Here is a 24,380-nt window from a genome sequence, read left to right on the forward strand (position 1 = left end):
CGATGAGAGAGACGATTAATGTCAGCATCGTATTAAGATGGGTAATTTAAGATAATACTTTTTTAAAGATTTATTTACAGAATTACTTATTTTTAAAATATTTTTTCTAATCTACTTTAGCAAATTTGTTATCATTTAAATCATCTCTAACTAGTCGATTGAAAGGGGCTATAATTCAAATTGAGAATTTATTCAAGTTTTTATTTATTTATTTATTTATTATAGAACTACTTAACCACTACCATTTGATCTAATCAGCCGAACCGAATCGAACCGTATTAAACTTGACTTTGACTCGTTTAAGTTATATTTGGACTCGAGCTCGATTCGAGCTTAAATCGAACTTTTATCACAAGCCACGAGCTCAGTTCGTTTTAAAATTACCAAGCTCTTGAATAGTTCAAGTTCAACTCATTATTAGTTCGATTATCATAGTTAACGAGTTTAATTCGTTAAGCGAGCTCGGGCTCATTTTCAAACTCGTTTTAAAGCTCGTTTTGTAGACTCGTTAAGCAAGGTCAAAAACTTATTTGAATAAATATTCAACAGACTTAACAACTAAAATAATATAAACTCAACACATGTTTGCAAGCCGAGCTCGTTTTAAGTCGAACTCGAGCCCTTTAAACTAGTCGAACTCGAGCCAGAACTCGCGACCCTCTAAACGAACATGTTTGTAAGCTCACGAGCTGAATATTTTTAAGCTCGACCTCAGCTCGATAAAACTGTCGAGCTCGAGTTTGGCTCGATAAGATAAACAAATGAACTCGAACGAGTTTTTTATCTAATCGAGCTCTGAATAACTCGTGAACCGTTTGTTTCATTTACATCCGATCTTTAATTGAAAATGATTCCAATGAGTGGATGTAATTCCAATTAATTAGTAATCATTCAAACATTTGACAAGTATAGAAGCTTTAGATTCGTGTCGATATGACATTCTAATTCTATTAGATTCTCCTAACCCTCTTGTTGGATGGGGTGAGCGAAAGTTCATTAACGGAAGGAGAAGGGAGGGGAATGGAGGAAAAGGGAAGGAAAGTAAAATATTTATATTCTCCTTGTTTGGAAGTGAGGGAAGGTTCTGTCAGATTATATATTTATTTGTTTATAGCTTTCAGTAGAATTTGGACTTTTTCTTTTTTTATAGAGTTTAGAGTTTCTTAACTTAACTATATAAGACCTTATACTCTGTATTAATTTTAAGATCCAATAATATGGTTAGTTTTTCCTTCTCTTAATTTCTACATGGTTTCAGAGTGGTTCTCTTTCTCTGACCTAATTTTTTCTATCGTCCCCTGTTATTGCTTCCTGTTGCCGCTGTCGTCTCCTACTATTGCTATTGATTTCAGCGCCGACATCTATTTTATGTCATGCTGTTGTTGATTTCAGCGCCGACATCTATTTTCTGTAAATTTCGGTGTCGACGTCCTGTCCTACCGATTTCGGCGCCGACATTATTTTTCTGCCAATTTCAACACCAATGCTATTTTCTACTGATTTCGGCACCAGCGTCTTGTGTTGTCAATTTCGACGTTGACGCTCTTTTTTACCGATTTCGATGACAAAGCCCTATGTTGCTTATTTCGGCACTAACGTCCTTTTCTACTGATTTTGGCACCGACGCCCTGTGCTACTGATTTCTATATTTGGCATTCTTTTTCTGCCTCAGATTCTTTGTGTGACCACGGATCGTCCTGACATCAGTTCTTGTGGATCATACAAATGTGTATTCTTACAGTTTGGTTATTTTGAGAATTATTCGTTCTGTCATCATGCCTGGCCGTGCAGATGCTTCATGGAAATCTGATTCATATATGTTTAAGCAGTTTCAACAGTTCCTTGCTTCACAACCCTCTGCCATGTCAGCTTCCTCTCATATAGGCTTGTCGTCATCTGGTATTTCAGGTATATCTTCATCCTTGTGGATTTTAGACTCTGGTGCCTCCCATCATATGTCATCCAATTTATCATCTTTTGTTTCTTTTTCTCCTAGTTCATCTATATCTATTGTGACTGCTGATGGTACTCCTATGTCATTAGTAGATGTTGGTTTAATTTTTGCATCTTCTTTATCTCTTACTAATGTTTATTATATTCTGAATCTTACTGGATACCTAGTCTCTTTTTCTTCATCCAATTGTTATGTTCAAGACCTGCGATCTCAAAGGCTGATTGAGGCAGGACTCTATGTTTTAGATCAATTCAAATTACTAGAAGTTGTAGCTTTAAGTGTAGATTTATCGTCTTTTCATCTGAGTCGTTTATCTTCTGATTTTTATTTGTAGCACTCTCGCTTAAGTCATGTTTCAGCGTCCCGTTTACAGTTTTTAGCCTCTACAGGAGCATTAGGACCTTTAAAAAGTTCTGATATTTCTGATTGTAGTAATTATAAACTGGCCAAATTTTCTGTCTTATCATTTTCTAAAAGTCTTTCTTTTTCTTCTGCTCCATTTGATCTTATCCATTCTGATATGTGGGGACCCTCTCCTATTCCTACAAAAAGAGGGTCAAGGTATTATGTTCCATTTATTGATGATTGCACTCGTTACTCTTGGGTCAATCTTATGAAACACATGTCTCATTATCTTACAATTTTCAATAACTTTAGAGCTCTTGTGAAAACTCAACATTCTAGTATCATAAAGTGTTCTCATTATAATTTGGGGGGTGAATACACTTCGAATCAATTTTCACATTTACTTGCTTCTGATAATATTATTCATCAAATCTCGTGTACATATACTCCTGAACAAAATGGTGTGGCTAAACAAAAACATAGATATCTTGTTGAAACAATCCGTTCATTTTTATTGTCTGCCAGTGTTCCTAGTGCCTTTTAAGGGGAAGCAATCCTTACTACTACTCATGTCATTAATAAAATTCCAACCTCACACAATTTACGTTTGTCACCTTTTGAAAAATTGTATGGGTATGCTCCTATCTATTCCTCTTTGCGTGTTTTTTAGTTGTACTTGCTTTGTCCTTCGTCCACATGCAGAGCATAATAAGTTAGTCTCTCGGTCTGCTCTTTGTGTCTTTCTGGGTTATGGTGTTAGTCAAAAAGAATATCGTTGCTTTGATCCCGTTAGTCAAAAATTGTATGTCTCTCGTCTTGTTGTGTTTCTTCAGCATATTCCATTCTTTTATATTCCGGCTAATTCGCATAATATGACAAAGTCAGATCTGTTTTGCATTTATCCTTTCAATACCGATACTGAGGAAGATTCACCCATAAATCCTACTGGTAGTTCAACTGAATCTAGTACTTTAGTTCTTGAGATATTCACTCCACATGTTCCTCCTTCTGCCACTACCCAATTATCTCTTGAGGTTATGGATGATCCTTCTCTCCACCGTTGTCAATCCACTTGTGTTCGTAAGTATACTAAACTACTAGATTTTGCTTACTCTTTTTATTCTTGTTCTTTTGCTTCATTTGTTGCATCTATTCATTGTCTTTCTGAGCTTAAATCCTATAGAGAAGTTGTTTGTATCCCACTTTGGTAGAGTATTATGGCTGAGGAACTAACTGCATTGCATCAGAGTCATACATGAGATTTGGTTCCATTGCCACCAGGAAAACATACTATTGATTCTCGTTGGGTATATAGGATCAAAACTAAATCTGATGGATCTATCGAACGATACGAAGCTCATCTTGTTGCTAAAGGTTATTTTCAAGAGTATGACATGGATTATGAAAAAGTATTTGCTCCTGTTGCAAAAATAACAACTGTTCGTACTCTGAATGTTGTTGCTTCTGTTTGTCGATGAAGAATCGTATATGGATGTCAAGAATGCATTTCTAAATTGTGATCTTCATGAAGAAATTTATATGACACCTCCTCCTAGTATTTCACACAAACCTGGTGAAGTTTGCAGACTTTGTAACGTGCTTTATGGTCTCAAACAAGCACCTCGTGCTTGGTTTGAGAAGTTCTTTATAGTGATTACTTCGTTTAGTTTTCATCCTAGTAATCATGATTCAACATTGTTTGTCAGATGTACGAGTGCAGGTCATATTCTTTTATCATTATATGTTGATGACATGATTATTCCTGGTGATGATTCTGATGGAATTACTTCCTTGAAGTTTGCGTTGGTTCATTGTTTTGCTATGAAAGACTTGGGTATACCATGCTACTTTCTGGGAATTGAGGTTGCATATTCCTCGAAAGGTTATCTTTTATCTCAGTCAAAGTATATATATAATCTATTTGAGCGTGCTCGTCTTACTGATAATAGAGTTATTGATACTCCTATTGAGACTAATGCTTGATATTCTTCATCTGATGACTCACCTTTGCCGGCCCCTTGTTTGTACAAAACTATTGTTGGAAGCTTAGTTTATCTCACCGTGACTCATCCAGATATTGCATATGTTGTTCATGTGGTTAGTCAATTTGTCGCTGCACCAACTACAGTTCATTGGGTTGTTGTTCTTTGTATTCTCAGGTATCTTCGGGGCACTCAATTTCAAAGCCTTTTATTTCCTTCTACTTCATCTCTTGGGCTGCATGCATACTCTGATGCGGATTGGGTTGGTGATCTCACGGATCGCAAATCTACCATTGGCTTCTGCATTTTTCTTGGTGATTCCCTCATTTCTTGGAAGAGTAAAAAGCAAGATGTTATTTCTAGATCTTCCACAGAAGCTGAGTATCGTGTCATGACCTCAACTACTTGTGAGATAGTTTGGTTGTGTTGGTTGCTTGCAGATATGAGTGTCTCTCTTCATCAACCTACTCCGTTATATTGTGATAATCAGAGTGCTATTCAAATTACACGCAATTCAGTTTTTCATGAGCGGACGAAACATATTGAAATTGATTGTCACATTACACGTCACCATCTTCAGATTGACACAATCACATTATCTTTTGTTCCTTCAAAGCTACAGATTGTTGATATGTTTACCAAGGTACATTCTGCTTCACGTTTTTATTTCTTATCTGACAAACTCTCAATGCTTCTAGCTATAGTATCGTGAGTTTGAGGGGGATGTTAGATTATATATTTATTTGTTTATAGCTTTTGGGGCAATTTGGACTTTTCCCTTATTTTTATAGAGTTTATGATTTCTTAACTTAACTACATAAGACCTTATACTCTGTGTTAATTTTAAGATCTAATAATATGATTAGTTTTTTCCTTCTCTTAATTTCTACAGGTTCATTAACGTAACATGTGTTATCATATTTGGGAGGAAAGTGAGGGTAATGAAGGTTAAATGTATAATGTTATAAAATTATCCACTTTTATTAAAGACATATGCGTTAAAAAACTCAGTGCATCTTGCATACGTTTATTGGTTAAGACTTACGCATTCAAATAATTGTAACTCATTTGTTAAAGTCAGTGTTGACATCGGCGTCGACGTCGAAGTCGATGTCAGCGTTGGAGTCGAAGTCGACGTCAAAGTCGGTGTTGGTGTCGAAGTTGGCGTCGACGTGGACATGGAAGTCAACGTCAGTGTCAAAGTCAGTGTCAGCATCGATGGAGTGCGAGCGTTGGGCCCTTCTCTCACCTTCTCCCAAACCGTGCGTAAGGCTCTCTATCGTTTTTTAAAAGATTTTAAATATTAAGTATTTTTAGAGCAATTTAACATGTTTGAACAAAAGTGTCCAATGTAGGGCCGTCTCAAGATTCCTTGAGGCCCTAGGCAAAAAAATTAAAAAACAAATTTTTTTAATATATTTTATTTTTTTTAAATATTTTTCATTTAGATTTGGATCAAAAATAATAATTTTAAAAAAATATTTTTAAAATTAGTTATTAAAAAGAATTAAATATTATTTTTTTAAAAACTAATTTTGATATAAAATTTAGTTTTTTGATGGGTATTTTGATAATAATTTTATTTTTTATTAATAAAATTATTAAATTATTTAATCTATTTAGTTAGAATGTTAAATAGACTTTATTAATTTTAATTTTAAAAAATTTATTTTTACAAATGTATTTTACTTTGTATTTTATGATAAAAAAATCTCTAATTCATATTATTATCGAGAAATAAAAAGAAAGAGCGAGGAAAAAATATTATCGGCAAAGGAAGAGAATTAAGGACGTTCTCTGCGAGTATCATCGATAAGGAAGGAGAAACATGTAATATCGCTGATGAAAAAAGAAAATGGCACAATGCACTGATGAGAGAACTATTAGGATTTTTAAGAAATATTGAGGAGAAAAGAATTCATTAGGTTTTATAAGAATAGTATTACTAATTGCAAAATAAAATGGGAATCGGAGTAATACTAAAAAAAAGAAAGAAATATGTTAATGTAAAAATCAATTATATTTAAGGCAGAATAAAATCTCATATAAAATTAGGATAAGTAATTAATGAGGAAATAAAGATAAGTACAAGGTATAAATGGGAAGTGGAATCGATAATGAATTAATTGACAAGGTGTCATTAATGAATTAGCAAGACATTTATAATTAATTAATATTAATAATGCTAATTTAATTTTTTCAATATTTTTAATTAATTAATCAATAGGCCTCAATAAAATTGAGGTCCTAGGCATAGATCTTAATGACCTATGCCTTGAGACGGTCTGGTCCAATGATTCTATATAATACACTATCCACCTCTCCTTTACGTTGATTTTAAGTCATATAAAATTGTCAAATACTTTTTTGTCAAAGATAGGCTTGATATAATTTTAATTAATAGGATGTAACTTTCGTCGATTAGTCATTTATTTATTTATTTATTTTTACTTTGGGTTTTATAAAATCATCAGACAATTTTCGCTAAGGAATTTAACAGAAATTAATCAATTGAGGTCACTCCCGTCGCCAAAAGCGACATTGTCACTATAGTTGGACAATATTGTATCCAACTAAGTAGGATGAATAAGAGAGATTTTTTTTAAAAAAAAATATACACACAACCTCTACTTCATTAAAGTATAATATGCTCTTTGATTATTGTGGAATCATAGTTTTAATAAATAAATCTATCAATTTTGATATTAATTTTTATGGTATTATTTATATCTTTTAAAATCTATTTTTATATTTTACTGTAAAATTAGTCACATATTTTTTTTCACTTAGCTGAAGATGAGTAAAAGATTGATTAAATTTAATTAACTGATTGAACCAATCGAAGTTAAAAAATTAGTTCAGTTAATTTAAAATTTTAATTTTTTTTAAAAAAAATTAGTTATTTCATATTCGGTGAGTGAAATCCAAAGTGCAGCAAAGTTCTCAATGGCGGTGCGATAGATCATAAGTCACAATCTTATAGAAATATGACTCTACGTAGATTTTACCCTTATAAATGTTGCATTGTATATCTACTCTAGACATGAAGATATCCTCATTCACCTCTCATCTCTTACACTAGCAAAGAACAATAGCCTTTCATGTCAAGATTTAGGTTGTCGAACATTAGGGTGGCAGTGTAATCTCTATCTAGAGAGGGAGCCAAGGACAACATTCCCTTGAAGTTCCAATCGTCGTCGTCCACGGTGAGGATCGATGGAATATCGGTACGCGCATGGGCTATGTGGTATATATATAAGTTGAATATGAACCTCACTGATAACTATTAGCCAACTTTGGGAAGATCCAAATCCAATGAAGTGTCATGGATGCAAGAAACAGAACGGTGAATCATACACTTCCGACCCTCCCATGGGCTAAAGAAGTAGTCTAGAGATACTGCTTATTGATGTTATTTTTCATTAGAAATCATGGAGTCTACGGACATCGAACGCTCGAACTACAGCAGACATGACAGACAACCGCATACCAACTTCGGCATATAGCGGCACAGCGAAGAAGGTCTATAATGGGAAGTTTGTTTAATATCAAACCTAATAAATCTTTAGAAAGTATAAATTAAATCATTTTCAAAGATACAGTGTTGGACAAAACAATATGTTGCTGGAGATTTTTGAAAACTTAACTGACTTTAAAATTATAAAATCTAAATTCAACTTACAATCAAAATGATTTGAACGGATAATCTAAGGCTGTCAGTAGGGGTTGATTTCTGCTATGTGCCGAAGAGCAGTTGATCGGACTCTGTCGACGAACGGACCAGAGTGACCGAACAGTACAGTCGGGCGGTCAGAAAGGCCTGGCGAGAGGCAGGTCGGGCAAGTTGGCACGCAAACAAGCTAGTCGAGCGAAGCAGTCAGGCTGAGCGCGGACAAACCGAAGTAAAACTGCATGAAAAAAATGAATGTATACAAAATAGGTTACAAATAAAAAAAAGATGAATTGGAAATTACTAATAATACAAATATTTACCAACCCCTAGCAATTCGCAACATAGTCTGACCACCAGGTGCTGCTAATCACTACAAGAATAATGGTCTTTAAGGACACACATAAATGCCCTTATAATTTATTTTTTATGACACTTAAGTTTTAGTGACATAACCGAAAAACGCCCTATAAAATGATGTCGTCTTAGATCCTCCTTCATTCCTGACATTTTATAATGTCGTTATACAAAATGAATACTAACTTTAAAAATGTCACAATATAGGGATATAATGACAATATAAAAATGTCAATAAAAATCCTATTTTAATGACATTTATATATATCCTGTTATTATCCTAATAAGGACACATTTAAATGTTACCTAAACTCATTTATTTTGACATTTATAAGTGTCCTATAAATTTTTATAAGGACAGTAAAAGTTGTCAGTAATTATAATTTATAAGATCATTTTAAAATGTCACCTTAAATAATCTATAATGACATTAATAATTGTCATTTATAATAATTTATAAAGACATTAAAAATTGTCACTACAAGAATAATTATTTAGAATATATAACCTGAATTCAAAATTTATACATCATCACAATACATCCATCATTTAGAATAAAATACAATTAAAAGTGCTAATATGAAATTTTTATTCATCTAACACTAACTTGAGTCAAATTAAAAATTACAATACTAATGATAAGTCATTTACATCCAAAACTAACTATACACTACACTCAAACTATTAAATTTTAGACTAACAAAGTCTTGTGAAATAAAAACACAATTAATTGGGTCATCTTCAACCATCATATTGTAAGCAAAATCCATGTACCTGCCATCTACAAATACAATGCATATATTTGTATTAGAGAAATAAAACAATGAAAATAAAAAAGATAATAAAAGAATTCAAAACATTGGATATCATACCAAATGAGAAAAATGCAAAGTATGTCCACCCAATAGTAGTCTTTGTTTACTGTTAACTGCAAATACATTTCATATTTGTTTAAAATTATAATACCACAATAAATATAATAAATTAATAATATTTCAATGAAAGGTTAAAAGCATACCAAATGATATGGCCAAGCTATCATTCCTCCAAGTGTATCCTCAAACCTCTGTAAAAAATCATAAGATCTAATTAAACTCTCTTCTGGTTCTAGGACAACTTGTACTTGTACTTCACACCAATTTGGTCCTAGTGTCTGTCTTCCTACTGTAGTATTTGGATCCATGCTATGAAGCACTCCTTTTGCCACAATTTTTGTTGAATCAAATAAACTTTTGATCAAGACAGAACATCCAATCTACATGAAAGTGTAAAAGAGAATAAAAGTCTAAAGATGTGTGGAATATATAATAATAAAAAAAAGAAATTAAACAACTCTTACCCGTAAAGATGGACGAGGAAGAATAGAAGTTTGTGGATTACTACTTGATGATGTGTGTTGACTATTATTGCAATTTGAAATAGGATTTTGGTTTGTTTGATCAGAAATCTTTGCTTCTAACATTGCAATATGTTGGCCTTGCTTTTTTAACTTGTTCATCCATTTTTTCTAATTTTGTCTTCTGTTCCATCACTAGTCGATTGCATGTGCCACGACTAGAAACTTCTCCCCATAAATCAGATGGACTAACACCATCACGAAGCATACGTACTCGGCCAGGTCTATCTGGTCCGATAATTTGAGCAAATATATCATTTTGACTCACTGGATCATTAGAATCTTCAGGAAGTTGATTTGCTAGTTCATTCATTGCAACCTTTACAAACATATGACATGTTGATACTTATTTAACACATAATGATAATTAAAACAAAGCACTTTAAATTAATAAATTGAAGAGTATAAAGTAGTTTACCAATTTTTCTGCTACAACATTACTTGAGGGACTTCCATTGGCATGAGTAAAGCAAGCCTGAAATAATTCGACTCGTGTTGGAGGGTGCCCCTTTTCTTTTTCCTAAAAATATATTTAGTTATTAATTTCTACATTCAAATGCACATAGAATTATAACACGAATAAGAAGAATTACCAATTTGTGTTGCACTTGAGCAAAAGATGTCCTTCCAGTAGTCTGATTCATTATCTTTTGTTTTCTAGCAGCTTTATTTTTTCACTCCTTTCCTAATATATTAATTACACTCAATAAACAATATTAAAGTCTACATAACATTTGAATCAAATTATTAATCTAAATAAAAACATATTGTCTACCTTTGATTTTTCTGTGTTCCAAAATGCAACTAGTCTCATATATTGTTCTGCATGAGCTCTTTCATCTCTCTGGTGTAACAGAACTTGAATTGATAACTCTGGATCATAGTACTTTTTTTTTAGTTCAGATTTCCAGTTTCTCCATTTTTTTGCTATTGATCGTAGTGTCCAATTTTCAGTTCCTGGAGGAAGATCGTATTTTTCCTTCAAAAAAATAGACAAATTAACTTTGCATAAATTAAAAGTCTTAAACATGAAAATTACGCAAAAGTAATTTAGTTACCTTTATAACATTTAACATGTCTTTTTTTTATCCGTTGACATTTTATGCCAATCTTCCACATCAATTGGACAATACTTACCATTTCTTGCCAAAGAACCCAAGAAATCAGTAAATTTATTTCTTTTTGTTCCTATAGGGCGTCCCATATCATCACATGAAATCTTAATGCGTGGTAGTGTGCTAGGTCGACCCCAAATTTCTTTCATAAATGTGGGACATCTTTTTTTCCTATTAATATTATGAAGTCCACTTTCACTATCTGTACACAAAAAAAAAATATATAAGACATAATAAAAATAATATAATAAATTATTATATTGTTCATATATGTTACCTTCATTAGATGTTTCATTCATATCAACATTTTGATCTGGAACTAAAGTCATGTTTTCAACATATGGGATATTATCTTGCACATCGACATGAAGTTGATTTGAAAGTGTATCTCTTTGGTTATTCAACGTACCTTGTATATTTTGACTATCTGTAAAAGTATTGATTCCAATAAAAATATAAAAATAAGAATTGAATTCAAATAGGTAATAAATTTGTGATGCATAAAATGAGATATTACCTTGCTCAATTGAATGTTGATCAGTGTGATTTGTACTCATAGTTGGTGGTTGCATATTTACCTCAGGTTGAAGTATAAAATGAGATTTCCTCTTACTTCGACGCTTAGGAGCCATTCGTACTACAAACAATAGTTAATTACAAATTATAGATAATAAATCATTCAAAGAAAAAAAAAAGAAGAAAGAATGCACCTACTATCAGAGAGAGTACCTCTTTTCCCAGATAAATCATCAATTTTATGTCCATATAAATTGTCTAGATTAGAGAAACAAGAAAGAATGCATCTACCATCACATAAACCATAGATTTCCAATCCATAGAAAATCCAGAAGAAGGTTATTTATTTACTCTTTTTTTTTGACAAAAGTCAACTTCTAAAGCAATAGTTCGGAGCCAACAGTGAAACAGCGTGTGTTAATTAATAGTGAAGCAACATCATAAAACATCATTAAATAGAGATAATAAAAAAATGTCAATACTTAATGGCATTTCCAAGTGCATTACTACTAATATCATATAAACCCACTAAAAAAATTATAAACCCACTTATATCATATAAAAAGTTAAAAATGATAATAAAAAGAATAAAAAATTCATTGTACTATTATTGAAATGATAATTGACTAAACATAAGTGCATAGAATAGATAAAATTTGCTTATAAATCATTATCAATTTCCACTCCTGCAATATCATCACGAACCCAAACCACTTCTTCATGTTCATTGCAGTCTTCAGAATTACACATATAACTTTGAAGATATGTATCAACATCTGCCATAGGCTGCATTTTATACTTCGCTCGTGCATCAGTGGTGATAATAACATGCCAATCACAATCAATTTGATCTTCCACGTAAAATACTTGCATAGCCTGAGATGCTAAAATATAAGGCTCATTATTATGCCTAACATTTTTAAAATTGGCCAACACAAAACCATCCTCATCCAATTTTAATCGTTTGCCTTTGGAGACCCACTCACATTCAAATAAAACAACTTTTCGGCCTCCTCCATAATCTAACTCAATCACATTTTGTAAAATTCCATAATAATCAAGTTCACTTAATACTGAATTATGATCTTTTACACTTGAATAACTTGAAGTAGTTGCTCTAACAGTTACACCACAGTTTTGAGTTTTTCTCTTACGCTCCACTTCCTTTGTATGGAACCTAAATCCATTTGAAATAAATTTTTCATATCGTATCCCAATGACATTAGGGCCTCTGGCGATTGATCTCAAATCATTTGACACGGGATCATCTTCTACAAGATTTGCATCTTCAATCTATCATACAAGAAATACTTAATCAATTATATTTGAAAATAATTGTAACATATATTTTTAATAACTATTACAATACAACTTACATGATTGGCAAACCATGAGGCAAAAGTTTCACTATGTATACGCTCAATTTGGTGTGGTGGAAGACGAGAATGACTAAGACTCATAATTCTTCGGTGTTCACTGCAAATTAATAATATTAATTTTGTATATAATGATGACTTAAATAGTTATATATCTAAACACCATGATTTATATAAAAACATACTCTATATAAGATTGTACTTGATGACAATTAAATAACACATATTGATGTGCCTTCTTTAATATCTCAGTATCAAACTTAGTTGCAATGACTTTTCCAAGTGCATAACCAGAGATGTTAAAGATATCTATTGAGAATGTTGATTCAATATTTATATCATCATTTCTTGATGATTGATTAAATCTTGTCTCTACATAATCTGCTAAATATAAAGAGTAGAAGGTCAAACATTCCTCAGCTAAATACCCTTCAGCAATAGATCCTTCCGGCCTACTTCTATTTCGAACATAAGACTTCAATGCCCCCAAGTACCTTAAGTCAAAAACACAATAATTTATATTATTTATCAAATAAAATATTTTAAATAAAATAACATCAACAAGATTTATATATTACCTTTCAATTGGATACATCCAACGGTAGTGAACTGGCCCGGCAAGTTGTACTTCAGTAGCTAAATGAATAGTTAGATGAACCATTATGTCAAAAAATGAGGGAGGAAAAATCTTTTCCAATTCACATAGGATCACTGCAATATCTCTCGTCAGACTAACCATATCCGTAGGAGAAATTACTTTACAACATAACTCTCGAAAATATCTGCTTAATCTAATCAAAGGAATCCGAATTGATTTAGATAAAGTTTTTCGTAGTGCGACTGGCAACAATTGTTGCATCAAAATGTGATTATCATGACTTTTTAGACCAACTAATTTTGGCGGTTTCATTTGAACACATCGTGATATGTTGGATGCATAGCCATCTGGAACTTTAATTTTTTTTAAGACCTTGCAAAATATACCTTTCTCTTTTTTTCCCATTGAAAAAGATGCTGGAGGTAAATAAACTTTCTTTTGTCCTTTCTCAATATGATGAAGTGATGATCTTATCCCCATTTCTTGTAAATCAAGTCGTGCTTTAAGATTATCTTTCGTTTTTCCTTCCATATTCAACAATGTCCCACAAATAGATTCACATACATTCTTTTCAATATGCATAAGGTCAAGATTGTGACGTATCACATTATCTTTCCAATACGGTAACTCAAAGAAAATACTGAATTTTTTCCAATTGAATGGTAGTGCTGAATTATCATTAATTGTTTTCCCAAATGTAAATTTAGAATTTTTCAACTTATTTATCACCATGCTTCCTGATAGTTTGGGTGGTGGTTTTCCATATTCTTCTGTGCCATCAAAAAATTGAGCATTTTTCCGAAATGCATGATCACTATTTAAAAACTTACGATGACCCATATAGCAATATTTTCCACCATTTTTTAACCATTGTGAATGTGTAAACTTGTGACACACTGGGCATGCAAGTTGTCCTTTAGTACTCCATCCTGATAAGATGGCATATCCAGGGAAATCACTTATTGTCCATAGTAATGCTGCATGCAATTGAAAATTTTGTTTAGTTGATGCATCATATGTTTGAACTCCTATCTCCCATAAGTCTTTCAAATCTGCAATAAGTGGTTGCAAGTAGATGTCTATATTATTTCCTGGAGCAGTTGGGCCAGGTATCAATAGCGACAACATAAAGTATTGTTGCTTCATACACATCCATGGTGGAAGATTATATGGCATTAAAATAACCGGCCACGTACTATGTGTTGTACTCATATTTTTGAATGGATTAAATCCATCTGATGCTAAACCAAGCCTTATATTTCTAGGATCCTTTGCAAATTCTGGGTGCTTATGGTCAAATGTTTGCCAAGCTGGGGAGTCAGCTGGATGCCGCATGTAACCATCCTTTGTGCGGGATTCAGAATGCCATCTCATATGGGATGCTGTTTTGGATGACATGAACAAACGTTGTAATCTAGGCTTTATTGGAAAATACCATAAAACCTTACGTGAGATTTTTCTCTTCTCACCAGTAGGATCATTTTCGGATGCTTCCCATCTGAGCTCATTACATGTTTTACATTGAATTCTTTCTTTATCCAACCTCCAAAACAAAGTACAATCATTAGGGCAAGCATCAATCTTTTCATAACCAAGTCCTAATTGCTTCATCAATTTCTCTGCTTCATAGTATGACTTAGGCAAATCATTCATTGCATTAGGAAATGCTTCTCTCAACAAATCTAAAAGCATATCAAAAATCTTATTCGTAATTTTACCAAGACACTTTAAGTGAAGCAAACGAATAATAAATGCAAGTTTTGAGAATTTCTTACAACCTGGATATAATTCTTTTTGTGAATCATCAATTAATTTATAGAATTTCTCAGCCTCTTCAGTTGGAATCTCCTTATCATTTTCAAATTCTGGTGTGCTAATTATATTATCATTATGCTCTGGCATCCCAAATGTCTCATAAACTAAACCATGCATATCATCTGCATCCTTTTGTGATGGAACAAAAGTAGAGTTTATAGATGCACTACATGCTATCTCTCCATGAGCTATCCAGTGAGTATAACCTTTGATAAAACCATCGACCGTTAAATGATCATAGGCAATTTCTCTTGAAACAAATATACCAATTTTACACCGTGTACAAGGACATAAAATCATTCCATTTATGTTTGCATTAGCAAATGCAAAATGTAAGAAACTCTCAACTCAATTTCTATATTCCATGGTTTGTCTTGGTAAAAACATCCAACTCTTATCCATAATAATTCTACAAAAAACACTTGTTAAAATAAGTATAACATACAAATATTAAAAAATGCATGGGGTGTACTAAAAAATCGACTAAATACTAATATTGACATAACTATCTAATATAAGAGATAAGATCCATAATCAGTTGTATAATAGAGTTGCATAACTAGTTAAATTTGGGGGAAAGATTATATCACAAGTAGCATGGTATAATTATGAGAAGTTTTAATTAAACAATGATGCTATAGTTATTTTAAAATTGAGCATCAAATACAATTAAATACTTTCTCAGATATTCAGTCAAGTCATAATTTCAAGAAGATCTTATATATCAAAATTTCTATAGATATTAATAACTTAAATAGTAACTTTGCATGCAAGTATGTTGTCACCATTGGCTTGATCTGATAAAAAAATTAATCAGACACATGCATGCATGGTGGCTAATGATTTGAAAAAAAAAAATTAATCGGGCGCATGCATGCAGAAGCCTGAGGCATTCATGGCTGCCTTGTGAGCAATCACTACTCGGCGAGGCAGCAACGCACAGTTGTTCGTCGGGCAGTGATGCGTTCATGACCGCTACCATGCCTAGCAACAACGTGGTCGCACTCGAATCGACCGCACACCAAGCAGCGACTCGTTGCCTGGCGAAGCAATGGCCGCTTCGTATGAGACCGCTCGTGAACCTGCCACACGAGACGCGGCTGCTCGTTGCCTGGCAAGGCAACGGCTGCCTCATGAGCTACCGATGCTTGTTCCTTCACTGGCATCTTTCAAGCGACTGACGCTCTGTGCCTCCTCGTCGGCGAGGGAATATTTTCTTTTTTGCTGAAGAAGAAATAAATTGTTGAAGTTACCTTTCCGCAAAGAAATCCTTGATTGCTGCAGAGAGAAAGGAGACGACGCTGTGATATGGAGAGGGAGGAAGCAAACAGTGTAGGGAGGAAGAAGACGGCGTGCAGAGAAGGAGACGGCGTATTAATGATTTAGGGTAAAAAAAATCAACTCTAATAAAATTAATATGCTTATTAATTTATAAGTATAATGACATTTGTTAGGACCAAAAGTAGCTAGAGGGGGGGGGGGGGGGGGTTAATAGCTCGTCGCGTTCGCTCGGTGCTTGACGTTGCTTGTTTCTTCAAGAATATGCAGCGGAAATACAAAGAAACAATCACACAACGCTAACACGATTGGTTTACTTGGTATCCACCTCACAAGAGGTGACTAATCCAAGGATCCACACCAACACACACACCCTCCACTAAATAAAACTCTCCTTTATGGTAACTACCAAGGGCGGAGAAGCCCTACAAGACTCAATACAAGAAGAGAGGGAAAGGATAAAAGAAATACAAGCTTACAAGCTTACAATGAGTATAAACCCTAACCCTAGCTTCTCTTCTTGGCTTTGATCCGCCTCTTGACTTGGAAAACTTCCAAGATCCTTCAAGAACTGGCGATCTGAGTGGAGGAGCTGGCGAGAAACTGGAGTGAATCGGAGAAGGGATCCTGCAGCCAACGCATACGACGCAGCGGTCGGATCCCGATCGATTCGAATATTCCCAATCGATCGGAGGTTTGGATCGATCCACGGATCGATCCAGCGCCTATCGCTCGAAAATCCTGGATCGATCCACGGATCGACCAGTGCGCAAAGCAGCGGCGTCCCAATCGATCCACCGATCGATTTGGACATCTGGATCGATCCACGAATCGATCCAGGCTCTGCAGTAGAAGGCTGGATCGATCCATCGATCGATCCAGACTTGGTTTTGCCCAAAACCAAGTCCCAAGCCTCTCAAACCAACATCCGGTCAACCTTGACTGTTGATACATCATGCCTAGCATCCGGTCACCCTTTGACTGCTAGGACTTCCCACCAAGTGTCCGGTCAATCCCTTTGACCCACTTGACTTTTACTCGTCGTGCCAAGTCCGGTCACTCTCTTATCCTACTTGGACTTCCACCGGATGTCGATCATCCTTGATCCATCCGGATTTTCCCTGCTCGACTTCACTCACCGGACTTTCACCGGCTTCACTCACCAGATTCCTTTCGCCTAGTTTCACTCACTAGGAATTTCACCGCTTCACTCACCAGATTTCCAACCGCCTAGCTTCACTCACTAGGACTTTCACCGGCTTCACTCACCGGGACTTTCACCGCCTAGCTTCACTCACTAGGGCTTTCCTTCTGCCTGGCTTCACCCACTAAGATTCGGCCCCAACATACCATCCGCATCCGGTCACTCTTGACCTACTTGACTCTCCTTCAATCACACTGATCAATCCCTGATCAGAATCTCCCCACATGAACAACTGCACCTGCATTGTCTATGTGTCTACATGTATTTTCAAACATCGAAACTATGACCAAGACCCAAGCTTGGTCAACTCAGTCAACCTTGATCTAAAGGATATTGCACCAACAATCTCCCCCTTTTTGATGTTTGACAATACCTTTAAGTTAGGACCATTCTGAGTTAAGCTAGTCCCATAGCCTTAACTCCATTCATGCCAAAAGTATAAATGTTGGTTCCCTTCATTCTCCCCCTATGAGTTCCCCCATAGGTAATGAAAGCCTAGCTTAAACCACACATTCTCCCCCTATTGGCACACATCAAACCATCTTTGAGCACACATCAACCCATGCCTCAATTTTAGGCACACTTCAACAAATGCCCCATTGTTGAAAACTCTCCCCCTGAAGAGTTGCTCATCGTTGTTCACAACTTCACTCGTTGTGGTCAACACGATAATGAAGGTCTCATACCCTTCATTAACCTTAACCCTACATTCTCCCCCAATGTAGGCAAATGTCCATCCTTGAGCATTATCCACTTGAAGCCACTTGAACAATGAGGATATCCACTCCCCATTAAAGTTCAAACGCTCAACCTTGAGCATGTTCTTAACGGAAGGTTAACCACCTTCCAAGGTTCATGAAAAATAATTTTTCATGTCTTTAAAGAGTCCCTCCCCCTAAAGACATGGTGGTAACTTCTATCATTGCACCAACAATGACTTGGAATTCCTAAACCTTTAGGAAACCCAAATTTTAGAAGTTTTGAGGTTTAAATGTTCAATATTTGAAACAACCTCAACCTAAACTTCTACTTAGTCTTCGTTAACCAATCCATCCTTGTTTTCAACATGAAAACACCCTTTTTATGTATACAAATGTATTTTGAGGGGTTAGGAATGGTTACATTGACTAAAATAGGTTTAGAGTGTTGAAATCAGACCTTCCCAGCCAAAATCAGCGTCCTGGATCGATTGGAGTTGGGTTCCAATCGATTCAACCTATTTGAATCGATCCACTGATCGATTCAGGATGTGTGGATCGATCGGCTGATCGATCCAGTGAGCTTCTGCTCGCGAGAATTGCCTTCTGGATCGATCCACGGATCGATTCAGGCACTCCAATCGATCCATGGATCGATCGGAGCTCTGATAGTAGCTGAATTTCAAAATCAGCCAACTTCAGAAACCCCTAGAAAATTCTACAAAAATTCAAAAATCATGAAATTTCGTGTAGGCATTATTTAGGGCATATACTATCAAGGAGAAATAGTTTTCTATGAAAATACTTCATATTTTCAAAGATTGACACAAACTTGAAAACTTGCAAAAACTTTAGTGTTTTCTTCAAGATTGTGTCTAACTATTCAATGGTGATTACTATCAAAAGATAGCCTTCACCAAGGTTTTCCAAAATCATTTTGAAAACATTTTCAAACCAATATCCCACCATGTTCCTTGGGCTTAATGCACATGACTTGTACATTAGCTTTCCCAATGATGGGAAAACACATAACTATGTGTTTTGATGAACCTAAAAACTCAAAAGAATGCACTAAATCAACATGTTGAGTTTTGTTCATCATCCTAACATCTCACTTGTATCTATTGTGGACAAAACACATACAAGTCATCTTATAGGTCTTTGTGAGATGTAAAATTTGGTTTTTGCCCTAATCTAGGGATCATGCATATCTATCTAGGCATTTTAGAAATATTAGACATCCACCTAGGATGTCACTTGTCAATAAGTGTTGTTAAATGCCATTTGTCCTTAATTACAAGGAATTAAATTTAACGCATGATTATGTTATGGCATACATCAAAATAAAATAATTTTCAAAAGAAAAATATTCTATAACTACATGATGTATGAATGTCATGACATGGTATTTTTGAATTTTTCATAATAAAACATGAATGCAAAACTAGATATGATGTCATGGCATATGATGGGCAAACAATCATGGCAAGATTTAACATAAATAAAATATACCTAGATTAACTATCTAAGTATCCTTAAAGTCTTAGCTAAACTTACAACTTAAACCTAGATTGCCCTAAAGTGCTTCAAGAGAATGCCAAAGCCTAAATTGGCATTTCTAATTTCCTTGATTTAATGTATGCCAATTGAAAATAAACATGTCCTCAAATGTTGGCATATTCCATTTTTCCTCAAGAGTAACCACATAAATCAAGGCCCGGATTGCCTTAAATTTCCAAGAGAATACCAAAATCCCAACTTGGTATTTCTCAAGGTTTTCCCAATTTGTGCCATTTTAAGATAAAATCAATTTTTCACCATTAGACACATTTTACTCTTTCAAGGAGTAATCAATATGTCCATTTCATTTTCAAAGGTTAACTAAAACCTTGAAAATGCTCCTTGAGTGTCAATTTCCTCAAAGTTGGGTTAACTACCCTTCTAATCGGAGTTGACACTCTCTAACCCATCTATGGGGTAGAGAAGATGCTCCTAGGAACCCAACACCTATTGGTGCTCCTTGGATGCTCTAGGTACTCACTAGGGATAACTTCCCTAGATACCTTCCTAGTGACCTTGTTGGGCTTCTTAGAAGCCTTGGTCACATTTTCTAGGTCAACTCTAGGGATAGCCTCCCTTGTGACCTTGTTAGTGACTTTCTTAGACTTCTTAGAAGTCTTAGTCACTTTGGTTGCAAAGATACTTCTAGGGATATCTTCCCTTGTATCTTTGACTTGACCTCTAGACTTAGGGTTTGTTCCATAGCTATATGGAACCCTATGATAACTAGGCACATCCTTTTTAGCTTTGGCTTTGTATCCCAAACCTCTATAGCCATTGGATGACCTTTGTGCTCCTAGCCCTAGGTATTGCTCATCTTGCCCTTTAAGGATATTCTCCATCCTTTTTAGGGTCTTTTCTAGTTTGTCAAGTCTTGACCTCAAGACTTGATTTTCTATCATTAAATCCTTAGGTTTTGGTCCATGAGCATTTTTGATCTTGGGCATGTGTCTATTTTCCTTAGTGTTCCCGCCCAAGTGTCTATCTACCTTCCTAACCTTAGGTTGGGTAGTTTTGGCATGTAGGGCCACATGCTTTTCCTTAAAGCCCTCATGCTTCCTATTCTTATGGTAAATCGCATTAAAATGATAAAAATTAGAACTATCATGCTTTTTATCATAATGTAAAGGAGTAGGCTCAATAAATGTTACCCTCTTCTTTACCTTGGAGGCTCCCCCTTGACTAATGCCTCCTTGAGCCTTGACCATCTTCTTCCCATTGAGGCATTGACTCCGGTAATGCCCCTTTTGATTGCAAGAGAAGCATATGATATGCTCCTTGCTCTTCTTTGTTCCGGGAATGGTCTCCTTGGGCTTCGCCTTGCCCTTTTGTGCCACTTGGCCCTTCTTCTTGGCCAATTTAGGGCACTTGCTCTTGTAGTGCCCATGTTCCCTACACTCAAAGCATATAATATGATTTTTATTTTTAATTGAAATATTTATACCTTTGCTTGTAGGGGTGACATCTTTTCCTTTGGATCCGGAGGTAGAAGCTTCCTCTTGATCCGATCTTGATTCTCCTCCATTTGATTTTTCTTGACTCGTAGAGGTATAAGCTTCTTCAATCTCTTCATCTCTTGACCCGGATGTAGAAGCTTCTCCTTCTTCTTGATCCGGCGTCACCAAGGATTGCTCCCCCTCAATCCTAGAGGTGGAGGCTTCATCATCTTGAATATGAAACAAGGAGTATGCTCCCTCCTTGTTCCCTTCGTTGCATTCCCTTGAGGATGAAGCTTCTTGGATTTCCTCTTCTTCGGAGGTTGAGCATCTCTCAACCTCGGAGCCCTCCTCTTGATCTTGCTCCAAAGAGTCACCCTCTCTGGATACTTCTTGCTCTTGTACAGTGGAGGGATCTCTTCATGAAGCTTGGCCAATTTGCTCCATAGTTCCTTTGCATCTTCAAATTCTCCAATTTTGCAAAGGATGGTGCTTGGCAATAAATTGACCAAGAGCTTGGTCACTTTGTCATTGGCCTCGCACCTTTGGACTTGCTCTTGGCTCCACTTGCTCCTCTTGTAAACTTTGCCCTTTGAATTTCTTGGAGCCTCGAAGCCTTCCATTAGGGCAAACCATTGCTCTATCTCCATCATAAGAAAATTTTCGATTCTTGATTTCCAAGAATCGAAACTCGTAGAAGTGTATGGTGGAGCCACCCTTGTGTCAAATCCAAGCCCATCTTGGAATTGCATCTTGAAGTTGAGCTTGATAAAGTCTTGAACTTGAAGAATTTGCTCCAACTTCTTCACCCTCTAGCTTTTCTTGATATGTTTGCCCCTTCCGGCGGTGATTCCGGTGAAGAGCAACCTCGCTCTGATACCACTTGTTAGGACCAAAAGTAGCTAGAGGGGGGGGGGGTGAATAGCTCGTCGCATTCGCTCGGTGCTTGGCGTTGCTTGTTTCTTCAAGAATATGCAGCGGAAATACAAAGAAACAATCACACAACGCTAACACGATTGGTTTACTTGGTATCCACCTCACAAGAGGTGACTAATCCAAGGATCCACACCAACACACACACCCTCCACTAAATAAAACTCTCCTTTATGGTAACTACCAAGGGCGGAGAAGCCCTACAAGACTCAATACAAGAAGAGAGGGAAAGGATAAAAGAAATACAAGCTTACAAGCTTACAATGAGTATAAACCCTAACCCTAGCTTCTCTTCTTGGCTTTGATCCGCCTCTTGACTTGGAAAACTTCCAAGATCCTTCAAGAACTGGCGATCTGAGCTTAGTGAGTGCTGTGGAGGAGCTGGCGAGAAATCTGGAGTGAATCGGAGAAGGGATCCTGCAGCCAACGCACGCCTGCAGCTCAAATACGACGCAACGGTCGGATCCCGATCGATTCGAATATTCCCAATCGATCGGGGAGGTTTTGGATCGATCCTCTGTGCTCTGGAAAAACGCCTGGATCGATCCACGGATCGATCCAACGCTTATCGCGCAAAGCAGCCGCGTCCCAATCGATCCACTGATCGATTTGGACATCTGGATCGATCCACGAATCGATCCAGAGGCTCTCTGTTCGCTAGGAAAGGCCTGGATCGATCCACTGATCGATCCAGCTCCTGGATCGATCCACTGATCGATCCAGCACTTGGTTTTTGCCCAAAACCAAGTCCCAAGCCTCTCAAACCAACATCCGGTCAACCTTGACCTGTTGATACATCATGCCTAGCATCTGGTCACTCCTTTGACCTGCTAGGACTTCCCACCAAGTGTCTGGTCAATCCCTTTGACCCACTTGGACTTTTACTCGTCGTGCCAAGTATCCGGTCACTCTCTTGTCCTACTTGGACTTCCACCAGATGTCTGATCATCCTTGATCCATCTGGATTTTCCCTTGCATGGCTTCACTCACCAGGACTTTCACCTGGCTTCACTCACCAGGATTTCCTTCTGCCTAGTTTCACTCACTAGGACTTTCACCTGGCTTCACTCACCAGGATTTCCAATCTGCCTAGCTTCACTCACTAGGACTTTCACCTGGCTTCATTCACCAGGATTTCCAATCTGCCTAGCTTCACTCACTAGGACTTTCACCTGGCTTCACTCACCAGGACTTTCACCTGCCTAGCTTCACTCACTAGGGCTTTCCTTCTGCCTGGCTTCACTCACCAGGACTTTCACTTCTGCTGCCTAACATACCAGTTAGGACTTCCTAATCAGGTATCCGGTCACTCTTGACCTACTTGACTCTCCTTCAATCACACTGATCAATCCCTGATCAGAATCTCCCTACATGAACAACTGCACCTGCATTGTCCATGTGTCTACATGTATTTTCAAATATCGAAACTATGACCAAGACCCAAGCTTGGTCAACTCAGTCAACCTTGACCTAAAGGATATTGCACCAACAACATTTATAAAATTTGTCACTATAAAAGGTCTAATTAGATATTTTATTTTTAAAGTTAATCTGTTTTAATAAGTGTCATTAAAATATATTTATAATTATATTTTTTAATAAATGTCATTAAGAAAATGTCACAATAGGACTGTTTTCTTGTAGTGAATTGATCTGATATGTCTATATCTACACAATAATTATAACAATGCATATTTGAAATAATAATCAAATCAGAACAATAATGTCTAATATGGTACAACTAGTGAGATCTACATGTAAAAAATAAACAATTACAAGTACTGAATTGATGAACATTAATGTTATTATTTAATTAGCATTACAATCTAAATAGTTAACATTAACATTTGGTAGATTCTCCTTGCTAGACTCTATTAGTTTAACAAACTCCTCACTACTGGACATCTCTCCATTATATATTTCCTCGTAAGGTACATTAACATCTGCAAGTAATTAAGATGTGAATTGAATATGAGAATCTATTGAATGTATCTCCACTTCTTCATTTTAAAACGCATCATGGTTTTGGGTCGTGATGGAGTTCGATATTTCTGTCGAGCGAGGTTTCATTCGACAAACTGCTAATTATTCACTAAACCTTTTTCTCTTCGTTAAGTATCCAAAATAGAAAATTTGACTCGCTTATA

The 24,380-nt window shown here is 35.8% G+C and overlaps 1 protein-coding gene across 1 annotated transcript; it reads right to left on the minus strand.

Moving 5' to 3' along the window:
* Positions 1-11,995: 11,995 nt before the first annotated feature.
* LOC121979403 lies at positions 11,996-16,290 on the minus strand. Its single transcript, XM_042531395.1, has 6 exons — positions 16,066-16,290; positions 15,088-15,253; positions 13,696-14,991; positions 13,290-13,347; positions 12,947-13,205; positions 11,996-12,628 (listed from the first exon to the last, which is right to left on the minus strand). The coding sequence occupies exons 1-6, from the start codon at positions 16,288-16,290 to the stop codon at positions 11,996-11,998; spliced, it is 2,637 nt and encodes an 878-aa protein (XP_042387329.1).
* Positions 16,291-24,380: the final 8,090 nt, after the last annotated feature.

This window comes from Zingiber officinale, chromosome 5A (assembly GCF_018446385.1).
Source record: "Zingiber officinale cultivar Zhangliang chromosome 5A, Zo_v1.1, whole genome shotgun sequence".
NCBI classification, from domain to species: domain Eukaryota; kingdom Viridiplantae; phylum Streptophyta; class Magnoliopsida; order Zingiberales; family Zingiberaceae; genus Zingiber; species Zingiber officinale.

Coding starts and splice junctions, on each gene's coding strand:
- LOC121979403 (XM_042531395.1), bottom strand. CDS start 16,290: ATGCCAGTGAAGGAACAAGCATCGGTAGCTCATGAGGCAGCCGTTGCC. Junction 13,206..13,289: donor TGGATGTATCCAATTGAAAG/GTAATATATAAA, acceptor TTTTGACTTAAG/GTACTTGGGGGCATTGAAGT. Junction 12,629..12,946: donor ATACTGAGATATTAAAGAAG/GCACATCAATAT, acceptor CTTGTATGATAG/ATTGAAGATGCAAATCTTGT.